Genomic DNA, 17290 nt, shown 5'->3' with positions numbered 1-17290 from the left:
CTGCGGCCAGGCCGGGAGCCCGTGGCGCGCGCGTCCCGCGGCCGCCGCCGCGTGCACAGGCCGGCAGCCCTCGGCGCCCGGCTCTCGGCCCTTGGGCGGCCGGGGCGCGCCCCGCGGGGAGGAGGTGGGTGGGGGCCCTCAGGAAGCTCTGCACCCGGCCTGGAGCCCTCGGAGAGGTTCCGCGCGGCCAGGCTCCGGTCCTCCTCCTCTTAAGAGTCCGGAGGCGCCGTGGTCACATCGGCGGGCTGCGGGGGCACCGCGGGAAACTGAGAATTGTGTCCGGGCCGGAGCCGAGGACAGCCGGTCACATTGCGCCCCCGCGCCAGCTCCAAGCTCTGCCGGGTCACACGGGGCCTCCGAGGAACACGGGCCAAGGGAATACCGGTGCCCCCGTGGACGAGGGAATGCAAGTGTGAGCACGTGTATGTGATGCTCAGGCGACAGCGGGGTCAGCGCGGGCAGGTGTGCGCACGCAGGGGCACGGTGCTTCTGGCAGCAGATGTAGGGATTCTTTTCCCGGCCGCTCTCCATCGAACCTGCCTGGGGTCCTCCTGCCTGGGGTCAAGGGAGACGCGGAGCAGCGCCCCTCCGGCTGTGAAGGGTCCAGCCCAATGGGGAGAGCGGCTCTCCCTACCCCCACCCAAGGAGGAAAACTTGAGGCCACTAGAAGGAGGCCCACGCTGGCAAGAGTGAGAAGGGGGAGGCCCTAGGATGCGGCCTGAGAGTTTTGCCAGTGGGCGGCACATGCTGCTCTGAGGCCCGTCCCCAGCGCCCTGCCTTGAAGCTGGCTGGAGCTGAGACTCTCCCATCTGTCAGGTCATGACCATCCTCACGCAGTGGGCCAGCACAAGATGAGACCTCATTAGTCCATCACTGACTGGAGGAGCCAGAGTTTGGCCATAAGTCCCTGAGTCCAGGCCGGGGACCACCCCCAGGTGAGCCTAGGCAGGGGTCCCGACCTCCACTCCCCTGGGCTCTGTGAGGTGGGCACCCGCTCAGCCAAGCCTGGGCCTTCTCCCTTCGGGGCTCAGTTTCCCCAGGCAGGACTGCCTTAGAGGAAGGGTCCGCCATGGCTCTCTTCTGGGTGCTCAGGGTTAGGGAGGAAGACCCTGAGAGCTCACCGGGGGACCAGATCCCCCAGGCCAGGCTGCCAGTCACACAGATGCAGGGGCTCTGATGCCTCAGCTGCACTCCTGCCCCTCAGCCCAAGGCACAGGTCAGAGGCTGGTAGCCAGAAGCCAATCCCGGGACTGATGCTCACGGGGTCGGGCTGGGGCCCTGCAAGGGGCCTGAGTCTGTGGCCAGAACCTGAGACCTGACAGGAAGGGCCTTGTCCAGTGGCATGGGGCCACTGGGGCCGGGGGTCACTGGGCTGGGGGGAGTCACAGCTCCCGTTGCCACTGTGGGGTCCTTGTGGGGGTGTGACGAGAGAGCAGCTATCTTGAGTTACTGCCCAGGTGTTTCGCTGTATGACTGTCCTGCTCACACCCAGAGCCTGGACGTTCAGATGAGGACCAACGCTCAGGACTCCCACCCCACGCTCCTGCCTTGCTTTTCCTGGGCACCTTTTAAAATGACCACTCAGAGCTGAGCCCGTGCAAGTCAGTGACTGCTGCTGCAGCCACCTTACAAGTTCTAGGTGCTTTGCTACCCTGCTGGCCATCTCCTGCTCACTGGTGACCTGGACGGAGGACTGCCCTTCCCCTGGCTCCCCGAGCACACACACCCCCACCCAGCGCGTGCACGCGCACACACACACACACCTAGCATACACCCCCACCCAGCACACACACACACACACACACAGCGTGCACGCGTGAACACACACCCAGCACACACACACACACCCAGCGTGCACACACGCCCAGCACACACACACACATGCCCAGCGTGCACACACACACACCCAGCACACAGACATCCCCCCCCACCCCCGGATCTGTAAGGAACACATTTCGTGACTCTTTCTTTGTGTGAGGGCTTGAAACTGGGCCTTCATCAAAACGACCCCGGGGTTTTCACCTCCCCCAGGTGCGAGCTCGGATGCAGAGGGAGCCCCCTGTGGGCCACCCCCCCCACCCCGCGTGGGTGGCTCGTGCTTCCTCATTTGGAAGGTCATGATCTCAGCCCATCGCTCTGGGTTTTCCAACTTAGGGTGACAGTCGCCCCTCCTGCCCCCTGCTGTCCCTGAGGGCCTTGGAGGATGGGGTCAGGGTTAGAGAAACAGGCTTCTTCCTACCGCGGCTCCCTTCCCTCCCCCTCCTGTCCTGCTGGCACCCCTCTGAGGGCTCTCCCGCTACCTGCTTCCTCCCCCTTTTTCCTCACTCGTTGAGCCCATCCTGGCATCTGCTTCTCTTCTCAGAGGACTGAACTAATACAGTCTGCCCTCTGTCCTCAGGTCCAGTAAGCCCTCAGAAGAGGATCTGAAACTGCTTCACAACCAGGAGCAAGTGCACACAATCAACTCTGACACTGCCCTTCTCAGGACACCCAGACCCAGACTTTCCACCCAGAGGAATGGGTGATGACAGTAGGACTTCAGATGAAGGAGAACACTTGGGGGTCCCCAAGGGCCAGACTCTGTCCCCCGGGGAGATGGAGGGGAGCTGTAGAGGCATAGCTGGGGCCAAGTCTAAAATCAGATGTGGTCTTTATTGAGATGATAGCAATTCCCCAGGATGAGCAAATGTGGGTTGTCAGGAGTGGTAGCACCGGCCACTCTAAGACCATCCTCACCGCCCCCCCCCCGCCCCCCGTCCTCAGCCAAAACGCAGTCCAATGAGGCCTCAGCCTGGACTCCAGCCCAAGGAGGGGCCGAGGGAAGGGAGTCAGGCTCAGAAGTCACATGGAGCCTAGTGACTGTCAAGGCAGCTTGCTGGAAACAGGGCCGAAGCAGGGTGGGAAGCAGAGAGGGGGCCCCAGGAGGCCGGAGGCAGCGCAGAGGGACACTAGCCCCGGGCCTGGAGTGCGCAGTCCTCGGGTTACCATGAAGAGCCCAAGACAGCCTGGCAGTGAAACTCGGGGTGCCGTCGAGGGGAGCTGGCAGGCAGCTCCCCTAAGGACGGGGCAAGGAAGGGGTGGGAGTGCCAGGCCTGAGGCTGACCCCAGCTCCAAGAATCCCCACTGAGCCCCCTCACGGCCCTCTCCCTGCAGAGGTGGGGCTCCCAGCCCCCAGTGGGCAGAGGCCAGGACAGCCTGAGAGACTGGTGAACATCAGCGGGGTCGTGGCCGTGCGAGGAGGGAAGAGCACCGGCCGAGGGCTGCGGAAGGGGCCCGGCTGCAGTGCCGGCAGAGTCCTAAGGAGCCCACGATCACAAATGAGGATCAGGTGGCCCCCAAGGGGTGTCTGGAGGCAGCCTCACCCTGCACCAGTCCAGGCCAAGTTCCAGGACAGCGGGACCAGCCGCTGGAAGGGGGGCCAGGCGAGCTGCATGGGGGTCAGGAAGAGTCTTCCGAGGTGGACAGACAAGAGCTGGCAGAGCTGCTGGCCCAGCCAGGAGCCCGGGGTCGCCTTATTTGCAGTACTCCTTCCTGAACTCTGGAAGCCAAGGGGACAGGCGGGTGTCTGCCCTCTGCCCCTCTGCTGCGGGGGAAACAGGGCAGACTACCATCAGGGCTGCCCAGGGACTTCGGGGGCACTGAGGCGGCAGGGGACTCCTGCCCGCAGGGCTGGCTGGTGCCTTGGGGCTCTGAGTGGGTGGCAAGGGGTACAGCCCAGCTCTGAGATGGGCAGGGGTCTCCCTCCGCACCTCAGCTCACCTTTGTCCAAGTCGATGCTCTTGGCGGGCAGGGGGCTGTGGGACAGCTCAACCCTCTCCTTCAGGAGGTTGTTTTTGTAACCTGATGCAGGGAGAGAGCAGGGTGAGGTCTCAGAGACGTGCCTCCCTCACTCCAGGCCTGGGAGCCACAGTCTGTCCCTTTGGTCTCCCTCACCTAGTCGGATGTCCTCCCTCCTGTAAAGAGCCTGGTCGCCGGCAGCCACAGCAAACTCCACCATGTTCACGTCCTTCCTGGAAGCGGGAGGGTAGTGGGAGGTTAGAGCGGTGGGCAGGTCTGCCTGGTCCCCGGGAGAGCCGGAAGGGGCACTCACCCCTTGGACTTGGACTTCTTGTCGGAGTATTCGTAGCCTGGGGAGGGAGAGTCGTGTTGGGGGCAGCCTCCCCCTTCCCCAGCCCCCCCCAGCCCAGAGGAACCCTCGCAGCCCAGGCAACGAGGCTCATGGGGCCCTCTGCTCGGACCACTGCGCCCCAAGTCCCGCCTCCGGCCGGGAAAGGATTCCCAGTGCTGGCCTCAGCCCCGGCGTTGCGAGTCCCCGCCCGCCCCCACCCCCACCCCCGCTCACCTCCGCGGCGGCGCTGTCGGGTGGCCAGGATGACGGTGATGAGCAGCAGAATGAAGAGCAGCAGCGTGGCCAGCACGTAGCCCAGCTGCTGGAAGAAGTGGGCCCGGCCCTCGGGGACGATGACGTTGATGACGCTGCGGCCGCGCGTCAGCGTGGGGTCTGCGGGGGCCGGGCGGGGACCGTGTCAGGGAGCGCGCAGCGCGCCTACCCGGGCCGGCCTCAGCCCGCGGGGCCCTCCCCCCGCAACGCTGGAGTCCCTGATTTGGGGCCGGAGGGGGCCACAGACGTGCCTCCTGCACCTGGGCCGGGCGCGCCGCTGTGGCTGGAACCGTTGCCCGGCGAGTCCCGCGGGGGCGGCCGGGCGGCGGGCTCGGTGACCTTCAGGTGGAAGACGCGGCGCTCGTGCAGGCCGCAGTAGTGGTGGTGCAGGTGGCAGGAGTAGGTGCCCTCGTCTGCCGGCTCCAGCGGGTCGATGCGCAGCGAGAAGTCGCCGCGCGCAAAGGCGTCCGCCCCCACCGCCACGCGCTCCCGCAGGAAGGGCGGCCCGTAGGCGCGGCGCTCGCCCGACGCGTACAGGTCGAGCAGGCGGTCCGCGCGGTCGTGCGGCACCCCGGGCGGCTGCCGGTCCCAGTGCACCACCTGCTGCGCCTCCTCCAGGTGCCGGTCGGTCCACACGTGCGCGCGGTTCACGCACGTCAGCAACGCGGGCGCGCCGCGCTCCACCGCCAGCACCTCCTTCTCGCCGTCCCAGTGCGCGCCGGCGGCCCGGGCTGGGGGAGCGAGGCCGGTCAGGGACCCCGGGCCAGGAGGGGGCCCGGAGGGAGCGGGGCGGGGGGTGGGGGCAGGGGTGGGAGAGCACAGGCCGGGAGTGGGACACACTCACGGTCGTCGGTGACCTCGAGGCGCACGGCCAGGCTCTCGTAGAGGTGGCAGTAATGGTGGTGCAGGTTACAGGTGTACAGCCCCTCGTCTGTGTCCTCCACCGCTACGCACCGGGGGAACCCAGCGATGAGCTCCGCGGCCTCGCCCGCGCCCCCGCAGCCCCGCCCCCTCTCGGTCCCTCGGGCCGTACCGCGGATGAGCAGCGAGAAGTTGCCGTCCTGGAAGGCGGAGGGGGTCAGCAGCAGGCGGCCGCTGTCGCGCGGCTCGTACACGCGCTGCTCGCCCGCCGAGTACATGTCCACGAGTCGGCGCGCGGGGCCGCCGGCCGGGCCGCCGCTGAGGTCCCAGTGGACCACGCGCTGGCGGTCGTGCAGCCGGTCTTGCGTCCACACCATGCGCGGGCTCTGACAGCGCAGCACCGCCCGGGCGCCGGCTGCCCAGCTCACTGCAGACTCGGACACCACGGAGCTGCCGGGGGTCGCGGGCCCGGCTGGCCCTGGTGGAGAGGGGAAGTGACCGCGGGAGGGGTGAGACCCAAGGGGACAGATACAGGATGGGGCTAGCAAGGGTTCCCAGGGGAGGGTGGTCACTAACCTGAGGACAGAAGGACAGAAGAGCCTGGAAGGAGAGGAAGCAAGAGTCATACTGTGGAGGGGTCACCCACCCGAACCGGCCCCCACTCGGCTCCCTGGGCCCCTTCGGTAGTCCTTGCTGAGGTGGGTGCTAGTGACACCCTCTTAACAGGTGGAGGTAAATCCAGAGAAGCCGGGAGGGCAGAGGCGGGGGTCTCCTTCCCCCCCACCTCTCCCAGGCCCCCGCTTAATCCTCATGGCCATCTGCCCAGGCTGCGGGTGAGTGGTGGGGCCAGGCCAGCTCTGTATGTGTGCCTGTCACCAAGCGCCACATTCAGGAATGGTGGCCACCCTAACCATCACTGCAGCAAGGCCACAAGAGTACCAGCGCCTGACACCTCTGGCTGGTTTGCGGGGCTTCTGCACGTGCACATCCGGAGTGGCACCTGCCCGGGGTCCATGCCTCACAAGCCCACCCTCCAGGGTCCTCAGACGGCTGGCGCCCCACCCAGGAGCCCCCTCGGCCTTCCCGAAGGGCAGAGGTCTGAAGCACGAGAAGGGTGGAAGTGGGGAGTGACCCCACCATCTGCCACCCCACACACCAAATTCCTGCTCCAGAGATGTGGCCGGGTGCCCAGCTGGATGGAGGAATGTGCCGGGTCAGCAGGCCAGCCCGGCAGGGGTGGGGTGGGGGGGTGAGCTCCGGGGCCTGGGAGCAGACCCTGCGAGCCCCCCTCAGTCCCCCACCCACTCCCCTCCTGACAACAGAGAAGCACAGGCCTGAGGGGCGTCCCAGAGAAGTCGGGGGGCGCCAGGGAGCCCAGGAGGAGCCCCCGCCTTGGCCTCCCTCCCTGCCCGGCCTGTCTCCAGCGTCCAGTGAGGGGAAGTTCTGTGGGACCTGACGTGAGGCCTCACCACCTCCACGTCCTGGGGGACTTCTCGTGGTGAGCAGCTCCCTCTGAGGCCCCCAGACCCACCCCTTCCCAGCTGAGGCACCCCCGCAACCCTGGGCTCGGGCTCAGACCCACCGGCGGCTCCCGCCCCCCGACCCCGCCCCCACACCCGAACTCACTCTGCAGAAGCAGAAGTTTCCAGAGCAGGACCCGGGCCCGCAGCTCCATGGCGCCTGCCTGGCCCGCCTGGCCCGCCGGCGCTTTGTCTCACTCAGGCTCTAACTCTCCAGAAAAACAGCCCGGCCCCCTCCCCCTCCCCCTCCCCTCCCCAGCACCCGCTGTGACATCACGGAGCAGACCGCCCCCTCCGCTCCTGCCCGGCCCCTTGGCCTCCCCGCCTTCCCCTGGTCCTTGGTCCTTGGCCGGCCTGGTGGGAGGTGTCAGGCCTTGGCCACTGTGTTCCCAAGGGTGAGGGGAGTCACTCTGGCTTGGGTCCTGGAGAAGGTGGCAGTAGCCCAGCCCAGAAGGGGCAGGGGGGCCTGAGGGTATGGCCCCAGATGCCTCGTGGGTGTCTGTGACATACATACGGAGACCTTCTGGGGCCACTGCCGGTCTGGGGTTCTGGGGGGAGTATCTCCTCACCAGCACCTCTGTAAGTGAACACGGGCCAAGGCATCCCCCCACTGCAGGAGAGCAGAAAGGCATCCTGGGTCTGACCCCAAGGACCCCAGGCTGCCAGACCACCGGGTCTTCCCGTTGGCCCTGTGGTGACCCTTCGCCTCTGGGGGCTGCGTTTCCTCAACCGTGAGGTGGGGATAAGAGTCGCACGGGCCCTGGGGAGGTGGGGGGCCCCTTCCGGAGAGCATGATGGGCACTGCTGTTCATCAGTGCCCTCAGCCAGCCAGGGGGTGAGGGTGGGGCCCCTGAGAGCTGAGCGGGGAGCCGGGTGACCCCCTGTCCTGGTGCCCCCACCCCATCTGCCCACCATCAAGAGCAGAAACACCACCCAGACCCGGGTACGGTGTCCCCAGGATCAACCCCCACCCCTCCCAGGGGGAGGAAATGAAGGGGGGTATGGGAGCCTTCCCAAAAGAAGGCACAAATCTGAAGCTCTGGGAAAACTTACGAAGTCACGTAAACAAATGTGAAATAACAGAGCACGCACTGTGTATCAAACCCACTCTTTCTAGTTAAGCAAACCTCAAAAAAAAAAAAAAAAAAAAGAAAAAAAATCCACCAAACTACCACAAAAACCCACGGTGCATTTTTGGACTGCCCATTTGGACTGAATTATGGTCACAGGCCCCAGGCCCTGGTGGGCTGGAGTCTCTCTTGAACCCTGCCCTGGTCCCCAAGTCCTCAGACAAGCAAGGAGCCCAGCCCAGCCAGACTCTGGGGCTCCGGGCAAGGGGAGGAGGCTGCTGCTACTGCAGCAAGAGGGAATGAGGGTTGACAACAGGTAGGACCCACTGGGAGGACACAGGGCTGTGAGGACGCCCCACCCCCAACCTAACGGACCCATTTCCTCAGCAGGATCCAGACCCTGGGAGGCGGAGCCCCCTTTCCAAACTGGAATCAGGACTTGTCTCCGCACCCCACCCCCAGCTCCTCATGGGCCTTTCATTCTGGATAAACAAGCCCTGCCTGGCTGGCCTTGAGGACTGGCCTCTCCTCCTGTTTTTCTAACTGGTTTATATTAGCACTGGTGGCCTCCTTCCCAGCCCTCCTCCCTCCTCTGCGCCCCCGCCCTTGTCTGTCTCTCTCCATCGGCCTCGACCGCTCTATTGCTCCATCTCAGGCCTCTGTTCCTGCCTCTGGCTGCCAGGCTGTCTCTCCTCCATAGAGGGAAGATGTCCAGGCAGGGCTGGAGGGAGGCAGAGACGGCCCAGGTCCGGCCCCTCAGTCTGGAAGGGGAGCGGGGTCAGCTCCCAGCGCTGAGCTAAGAGCCTGGAAGCACCCGGGCCACACCCTCAACTCCCTGCAGAGCCCTCCCTCTCTCAGCCCTGCGTGGAGGTCGGTGGATTCCTGGCATCGCAGATCCAGCCCTCGGCTCAGCCCCAGTACAGAAGTCTGAAGGAGGAAGCACACTCCTGGCACCACTGGGCAAGGATGGACAGGGCAGGGGAAGGCCGCCAACCCCTCCTCCCTGCCCCATCCTGTTCTCTCTGCTTGAGCCCACCTCCCCGGTCCTTGGCAGGAAATAGCCGCAGATGAAAACAGAGGCCCAGGAGAGAACAGACTGGAACTAAACGGCTGCAACATCACCACGGTCCTCCTGAGCTCCAGCCCCGCCCCAGCCAGACCAGAGCCCTGGACCCACATCCCCCTCTCCTAGGAGTCCAGGCCAGACAAGGCGGGTCAGCCAGCGAGCCCCACTGAGACAGACTCAGACTCTGGCTCCAATCCTGGGGACCCGGACATTCCAGGCAGCCAGGATCACTGGGAGGAGAAACCACAGGCACTCAGAGGCACAAGCAGACACACAGACACGTGTTCACACACGCTGTCATTCAGCAAACGCTGCGCACCTACTGTGTGCCAGGCACTGGGACTCAGCACCGCACCGGCTGCCAAGCTCCTGCCCTCTTGTAGCTGTTAGAGGGCAGGCAGCCTGCAGACCCAGCTGCTGATGAATGAGGGCATTTTAAACGTGGCGAGATTAACGCAGGTAAGGGGCTCCCTCCGCCAGACCAACCAGGACAGCCCCTCGGGGACCCACACCCACAAGTGAATAGCTAGGCTGGGGCCCAGGAAGCTGCCTGCCGGGTAGGGGAGAGCGTGCTGGGCTCTCACGTGAAGTGCGATGAGGCCTAGGGGGGTTTACATGCGGGAGAGATGTGGTCTGATGATGTGGGAAACGCCAAGATGCTTAGTTTAGACCCGTCAGGACGTACACGAACACATCAGGGAAATGGACAGAGTTCTGAGATGCTCCCCAGGGCACCCAGCCTGTCTCCTCCCCCAGAGTGTGACCAACCTTGGCGGGATAGCCCTTCGCACCCACGTGACAGACGTGACTGCCAAGTTGCTCCCTGAGGCAGAGTATGCATCTCAGCCGGATAAAAAGCCTCAGCTTCTCTGCCTGCTGGGCTGTGAAAGGGCCCATGGGGTTGACCCAAGTGCAAAACCCTGAGGCCCCAGACACCCCCCCCACCCCCCCACCCCCGCAAGAAGAAAATGGATCTCAGTCCTACAACCGCAAGGAATGGATTATGCCACCCACCAGATTAGCCTGGAAGAGGACCCCAGGTGAGGACACAGCCCTGCCGACACAGGTTTCACCTGGTGAGACCCTGGGCAGAGCTCCCAGCAAACTCACATCCAGACGCGTGCCCCATGCAAGCCGTGCGGTAATGAACATGTTGAGGGAAGCTGCTGAATTTGTGTTGATTTTTGATGCAGCAACAGGAGACAAATACGACTGTCTCCCTGAGCAAAGCAGGGGCAGGACTTAAAAGGACAAAAGCACAGGTCTCAGGGATGGTGTCTTGTTAGGGACTGGCTTGTGGGCAGGTCGCTGAGCAGCAGGGTCCCTGGGGTGTCCTTGGGAGCTGCACTGACCCATCAGACGAGGTGAGGCCAGAGCGTGGTGCCGTGTCACAGGCCAGGGCACTCGCCATTTCCCCCTCACGCTGCTTTTCTGCTCATTCTGACCAGGTCTCGTACAAGCACCAGGTCACTTGTGAGTGTGTTGGTCCTTCTTCTGGGGACCTGGTGGCCTGCCCGGTGCCGGGGCTCACCCCGTGAGGCAGGGGCTCTGCAGGCCCCATGTCCGAAGAGCTGGGTGTCCCGTGGAGGCTCTCTTTCTCCTTCCGGTGGAGACCACAGGTCAGACAGAGGCTGGGAGATCATCAATCCACTGAGACACTGATTCGAAAATACAGACGAGAAAATCTGGAAATACAGATCCATTATTTCATGGGCCAGCCAACCCTTTTATCTTGAGAAAATGTCAGGGAGCCAAGATCAAAGATTTTAGTGGTTGTGGTCAAACCCACATCAGTGGTTTCCTGCGTGGCATTAACAGGGTTCAGGCACCCCTCGTTGTACTGCACTTCGCAGACTCTCCCCTTTTTACAAACTGAAGTTTTGGGGTGACCCTCTGTCAGGCAAGTCTATCAGTGCCATTTTCCCAACAGCGTTTGCTCACTTCATGTCTCTGGGTCACACTTTGGTAGCTCTCACATTATTTCAAACCTTCCACCAGCAAAAATCTCTGACTCGCTGAAGCCTCAGGTGATGGTCAGCATTTCTTAGAGACAAAGTAGTGTTAAATTAAGGCATGTAAAATTAAAAAATATACATATGGGGCTTCCCTGGTAGTGCAGTGGTTAAGAATCCACCTGCCAACGCAGGGGACACGGGTTCGAGCCCTGGTCTGGGAAGATCCCACATGCCGTGGAGCAACTAAGCCCGTGCGCCACAACTACTGAGCCTGCGTGCCACAACTGTTGAAGCCCGCGTGCCTAGAGCGCGAGCTCTGCAACAAGAGAAGCCACTGCAATGAGAAGCCCGTGCACCGCAACGAAGAGTAGCCCCCACTTGCCGCAACTAGAGAAAGCCCACACGCAGCAACGAAGACCCAACGCAGCCAAAAATAAACAGACGAATTTTTTTAAAAATTAAGGCATGTACATTTTTTAGACATAATGCTATGGCACACTTAATAGCCTACACTTTAAACATAACTTTTATATGCGCTGGGAAACCAAAAGGTTTGTGTGCCTCGCGTGCCTGCGGTGGCCTGAACCGAGCCCGCAGCGCCTCTGACGCCTGCCTGCGTCCCCTCTGTTTGGCTCGTTCTGTTCGTGAAGGTGCAGGGGCGCCGGCCAGATTGTATGGGTCATAGACTTGAACCGTGACCTCAGGCTCCAAGGTTGGCCACTGTATTTTCTTCTCTCCCATCACGCCAGAAGTGTTTCCTTACCGTCCTTATCGATTCGTCAGTTTTGCAGCCAGGAATCAAGGACCACAGACCTGACTCCTACCAGATTTCACCCGTGGTGCCTCTCACTGCGGGAGTTACAAAGTTACAAAGTCCCCAGGTCCCGCTGGTTGCTGGCGCCTTGGGAAGGCCAGGGCTGACAAGCTTAGAGCAGCCACCAGGCTGGCTTCCTGGGGGCCGCGAGCGCTGCTTCCACGTGGACGGGCGCCCTGGGTCCCTGGCGCCTCACCAAGGAGATTTACCTTTAAATGCGATGCTTCCAGCAAGGGAGCCCCTTCACCACGGGTTCTGGTGACACCGAGGCTCCCTTCAGCAGCTCTGCTTTATGAAGAGGGGCTCGAGCTCCCCACAGAGGGTGTGCGGGAAGCCACGGGAGGGAGGGAGGGTGGTCCGTGGTGTCCTGCCTGCAACACAGTCCCTCAGCCACCCCGAAGCCTTGACCTGGCCTCCCTGCGGCCCTCGGCATGGCCACCAACGCCCCTCGGCCCTGCAGCCTGGAGGGCTCCCACCTCCCCTGCCTGCCCAGCCTGCCAGCCCAAGGACTCCTCTGCTGTCGGGGTTAGCGGGGTGGGAGGAGTGGGGGTGAACCAACCACCAGACTCCCCGAGCTTCCTGGTCCCGACTGGACCCAGGGCCACCCCTCGGGTACCGTCCTGAGTGGTTCCCTCCTATCACTTCCAGAATTTTCAGTTTTTCTGAAGAATCACTGGCTTCACATCTGTATTAAGAGTTTCTTGTGATATTTTCTCCTGAACTCTGAGGGCCAGTTGAATGAGATCCATTTACAGACACTTCATTACAGCCTGTGCTGTCTCATGCCCACACCACCTCAGCGAGACACGTCCAACTCCTCTGCCTGTCCTGTGGACTCGGGCCGGACTGCAAGTTCCGGGTCATCTGCTTCTGGTGCACAGGGGCCCCCGGCCCTGAGCTGGCCCCTGGGGACAGTGTGGCAAGTGTCGGCCTGTCTAGTGAGGCTGTTTCCTGTCGCGTCAACAGTCAGGGACCCCGGAGACGGCTCCCGGGAGGCCACCACTGCCGCGCGGCTGCACAGCATGTCCAAAGGCCAGAGAGCGGAATCTCTTTTAAGGTGTCACGTACTTCCCCAGGATTCAGTCACGAGAGTGTGTTTACCTCACAGAGCCTTCCGACCTGCAGGTACTGGCGGGGAGGGCCTCACAACACAGCAATCAGAGCCATCCTCGCCGCACACGCGAAAGTGGCAGCTTCCCACCAACGCGAGATCGCAAAGTTGCTCCAACACAGTCAGAACAACATTCCTTTTGTGTATAAATAGTCTGACTTTCCCATATTACGGGCTTCGTAAACGGGGGCTTCCAAACTTGCGAAGAGGCGGTTAAATACGGTAGTGATAAATATATTCCATCGTCTGCACTGCTCTTCATTTTATCCAAGGGAGGAGGCCTTTGTGTTGCCAATGGCGGTCTGGGGGAACCCCAAAGACAGGTGAGGTTTAAGACACATTGTCCGTTTTTCCAAGTCTGGATCTCAGGCCTGGATTTTGGGCAGGCACATCGTCACTGTTGACCACACACAAGACATGATGATCATGTTGGCTAGAGTTTTAACCAATCCGGGTGACAGCATCTAAAACGAGCACAGCACTGAATGATTACTGGCAGTGTTTGCCATCTTAGAAACAAGGACCATCTGGTAAAACAGAGTCAAGTCGTGGTGGGAACCTGAGGGGATAAGGGCCCAAGTGGAGATAAGCCTGGGGGAGAGAAATGCACTCCCTGACCCAGCAGAGGAAACAACAGATTTTCTTTTTGTTTAGAATATGCTGTGCATGTAAAAGACAACTCTTTTCCTCTTTATTATATAATATATACACTTCCTCCACTTAACGATATTGATATCTCTCTATGAATGTTTACTATAAGTACACAAATATTTATACTGTTATTGACAAATTTAAACGGAGAGCTTTAGTTTACGTAACTGTATGTATTACACAGCGTATGTTTTAACTTCACGGTCCAAATTAGACGTAATTTGGACAAAGAAGGGCTATTTTTAGACAGTAACGCACTATTTCTGTAATCGCTCTCTCTGTGAATTTCAATATCTTTAGAAACGCTCCGGGTATTTGCTGCATAACAAGCACCTGAAAACCACAAGCCGGGGGCAGGGATGCAGAGGTGGCGCACAGGGGATTTTTCAGAGCAACGAAACTCTTCTGTATGATCCCCCATTAGGGGGATTCACGGCACTATGCGTTTATCAAAATCCAATGAACTGCATGGCACAAAGAGGGAATCTTAACGTGTGAAAAGTCTAAACAACTCATTTAGGTGGTCAGGTAATCAGAATGTGGCCAAGAAATCTGGCTGACTCACAAACGGGGCAACACCACTGAAGGGGTGTGGAAGTACCAACCTGAGGGCCTCGGGAGTGAGCAGAGCCTGTGACTAAAGGCAGAGGGGCCTGCGCGCAGCACCGTGCTTGAGCTGACACGAGTGTTTCCCACCGGCTGTGGTTTATCAGCTCTGATACTGCCGCAGGGGACGTGGACCAGGTTATGGAAAAGCAAGAGGGGCTGGAGTGACCCGCGAGGTCGGGATCACAGTTGGAGACACTGCTGTGAACTCATGTTCAGCGCAACACAAATAAAGGCGGACGCCTGTAGCAGCAGTTACAGGTGTGTGGATGCGTGGTCGGCTCTGTCATCTGAGAAGGCCCAGCAGCAGTGAGCACACCCAGCTCCAGATCAAAATGGTTTCTAAGACCACTTCCCATACAAGGAACCATGGCTCCTTGGAGAAATGGCTGGTCTTAGGGTGCGGGAGGGAACACGAGATAAGCCTGGGCTGCCGAAAAGGAAGGAAGTGCTAAAAAGTGAATGATGGGGGCTTCCCTGGTGGCGCAGTGGTTAAGAACCCGCCTGCCAATGCAGGGGACATGGGTTCAAGCCCTGGCCCGGGAAGATCCCACATGCCACGGAGCAACTAAGCCCGTGCGCCACAGCTACTGAGCCTGCGCTCTACAGCTCACGTGCCTAGAGCCCGTGCTCCGCAGCAAAGCCACCACAATGAGAAACCCACGCACCTCAACAAAGAGTAGCCCCCGCTCACCGCAAATAGAAACTAGAAAGCCCGCGTGCAGCAACGAAGACCCGACGCAACCAAAAATAAATAAATAAAATTGAGTCTTTAAAAAAAAAAAATTACCTGAACTTTTTCTAACACTAGTTGTTAAACTCCACATTTTCCAGCCCAACATTTAAACAATATTAATGTTTATATGACATAAAGTCTCCTTGGCAATATCTGCTCTCTGCCAGAATTCACATCTCTCTGCTTGTTATCCAACGATGAACAATTGTCCCAGGTTTTATTATTTTAGCTGTGGATTCTGCAAGAAAATGACTTTTTTTTTTAAAGCATTAGAAGTTCAATTCCTTTTTTCTTTCTGGAAATCTAACGTTCTCTATTTTAAATCTATGAAAGCATGCATTAGTCTATTTAAGCCATCAGCACGGGAGCTTTATAATCAATATACATTATTTTGGTTTCCAGGAAGACAGGAAGTTATACTAAAATGCTCAGAGAATGTGCCCAGTCATACAGCCCAAGAACCTAATAGAATCTCAGCCGAGACCCTGGGACTTGGGCCTCTGTATCCTCCATGGCTGCCCAGTGGATGGGTCTCAACACGCTTCGTGTGCCTCAGCCCAATGTGGATGGGTCTCAACACGCTTCATGTGCTTTAGCCCTCATATTGTCCCATCTTTGGCCAGTGAAGCCCTTTGCACCCTCCTGGTGCCTCCCGTGGCCTCTGACATGAAGAGACACGGCAGGTTCTCATGCGCTTCCTGCCACAGGTCTGGCGTTAGGGTTTCCAGGTAAACATCGCACAGGACATACTGAGAAGTTATTTGTTGCTTATCTGAAATTCAAATTTAACTAGGGGCCTGTATTTTTATTTGCTGAAGTTGGCAACCTTACCAGGAACTAGCCATGTCTCCAAAGAGTCCTGTCTCCCACCAGAAGTGGGGGAGGGCACTTAGAGCCACTTCTGGGGGTCTTGGTTGGTAGACCTCACTCTCAAACATAAGCACACAGCCAAGTGCCACCAGAGGAAGCCCACTGATGTGGGAAAGAGAGGCCAAAGTCAACAGAGGAACGCACTTGGCAGAAACAGAAACTAGACTTGGCCGTGGGGGGCAGAGAAAATGTGTAGCATTAACATCCCCACAAGGAGATGCCACCACACCCATGAAACATAAACAGGGCACCACTGAAAACACTCAAAAATCAAGTCTCTTAGAAATTAAGAAGGTAACAGAAATGAAAGAAATTCATTAAATGGATTAGAAGAAAATGTTGAATATGCCAACGAGATAAAATATAGAAGAGAAAGTCATCCAAACACCAGGCGTTTCATAAAAAGAGAAGAAACAGAGTGGAAGAAATGATAACAAACGGTTCGAGAAAACGTCCCCAAACTGAATCCCAGAAGGTTAGGAGTTTCCAGATTGAAATGGGCTCCTGTGGGGGCGAAAGCAGATCCACACCAAAGTATATATGTCACTGGGAGTGTCTCCACCGGTGAAGGAAAAGAGGAGCTTCGAAAGAGAAAATCACAAAGGCTCTGGACTCAAATTGCGTTCAATTTTCTCAACAGCAACACTGGGAACCAGAAGACAACAGAGTGACACCTATGGGGTTTTATAGGAAATAATTTCCAACCTAGAATTCCATATCCAGCCAAACTGTGAACCAAGAAACAGGACCCAATAAAGATGTCTGTAGATTTGCAAGGTTTCAAAATTTTCTCTTGTGTTTCTTTCCGCAGGAGACTGGAGGATGTGCTCTTTCAAAGTAAGGTAAGGAAAAAAGAAAAAAAAATAAAAAATGAAGAAAAAAAAAAAAGGGAAGGAAAAGGGAAGATGAGGGATCAGGGGAGCAGAGAGTCTGAGAGAATCCCCAGGGTGAAAGCTGGGCCTAGATGTGATGGGCAAACAGCCAGCTGGACAGGTGAGAAATCCAGGAAGAGACTTCACTCTGAGATGAATGAACCTCAGCTGTTTCTGGGAGCTGGGCTGAGAACTTGGTGTTGAAATTGTGATGAGGGCACAGAAAACTAAAGCAACTGAAAAGGAAGAAAAAAAACAACAACACAATTACTGATTCCAGGGAAAACAAAAACTCACAGGGAAGGAAAAGCAGTGACAGTGTCTCCACGTGAACAGACACTCACGTCCCCCAGCTCACAGGCCACCGAGTCAGAGGAGGGGCAGTGAGGAGGGGCAGCACATGACACCCACGAGGAAAACAAAATGTAGTGCCACGACAGGGGACACAGGTTCGAGCCCTGGTCTGGGAAGATCCCACATGCCGTGGAGCAGCTAGGCCCATGCGCCACAACTACTGAGCCTGCGCTCTAGAGCCCGTGAGCCACAACTACTGAGCCCACGAGCCACCACTACTGAGCCCGCACGCTACAATTACTGAGGCCCGCGTGCCTAGAGCCTGTGCTCCACAACAAGAGAAGCCACCACAATGAGAAGCCCACACACAACAAAGAGTAGCCCCCGCTTTCCGCAACTAGAGAAAGCCCGCACACAACAACTAAGACCCAATGCAGCCAAAAGTAAATAAACAAATTTATTTTTTAAAAAATTAAGTTTTGG

The 17290-nt window shown here is 58.9% G+C and overlaps 1 protein-coding gene across 4 annotated transcripts; it reads right to left on the bottom strand.

The window, feature by feature from the left end:
• Positions 1–2448: 2448 nt before the first annotated feature.
• MXRA8 (matrix remodeling associated 8) lies at positions 2449–6972 on the bottom strand. Of its 4 annotated transcripts, none has more exons than XM_029219142.1 (10): positions 6869–6972; positions 5819–5842; positions 5415–5720; positions 5226–5327; positions 4633–5112; positions 4343–4501; positions 4091–4127; positions 3934–4010; positions 3760–3840; positions 2449–3583 (listed from the first exon to the last, which is right to left on the bottom strand). In XM_029219142.1, exons 1-10 carry the CDS (start codon positions 6915–6917, stop codon positions 3513–3515), a joined length of 1386 nt encoding a protein of 461 aa, XP_029074975.1. In that variant the 5' UTR covers positions 6918–6972; the 3' UTR covers positions 2449–3512. The 4 variants fall into 4 exon arrangements, with proteins under 4 accessions (XP_029074975.1, XP_029074976.1, XP_029074977.1 ...); XM_029219143.1 differs by having other exon boundaries at positions 4642–5112; XM_029219144.1 differs by having other exon boundaries at positions 2452–3538.
• Positions 6973–17290: the final 10318 nt, after the last annotated feature.

This window comes from Monodon monoceros, unplaced genomic scaffold (genome assembly GCF_005190385.1).
Source record: "Monodon monoceros isolate NGI ecotype Baffin Bay Population unplaced genomic scaffold, NGI_Narwhal_1 Super_Scaffold_12, whole genome shotgun sequence".
Taxonomy (NCBI): domain Eukaryota; kingdom Metazoa; phylum Chordata; class Mammalia; order Artiodactyla; family Monodontidae; genus Monodon; species Monodon monoceros.
Note: the sequence above shows the minus strand (reverse complement) of the source record. Positions and strands in the feature narration are given on the sequence as shown.

What these genes read in the sequence shown, in the direction of transcription:
- MXRA8 (XM_029219142.1), bottom strand. Translation starts at nt 6,917, where the DNA reads ATGGAGCTGCGGGCCCGGGTCCTGCTCTGGAAACTTCTGCTTCTGCAG. An exon ending in GAAACTTCTGCTTCTGCAGA is followed by an intron (nt 5,843 to 6,868) that starts GTGAGTTCGGGT and finishes CTCTCCTTCCAG; the next exon opens with GCTCTTCTGTCCTTCTGTCC. An exon ending in GAGCATCGACTTGGACAAAG is followed by an intron (nt 3,584 to 3,759) that starts GTGAGCTGAGGT and finishes TTTCCCCCGCAG; the next exon opens with CAGAGGGGCAGAGGGCAGAC.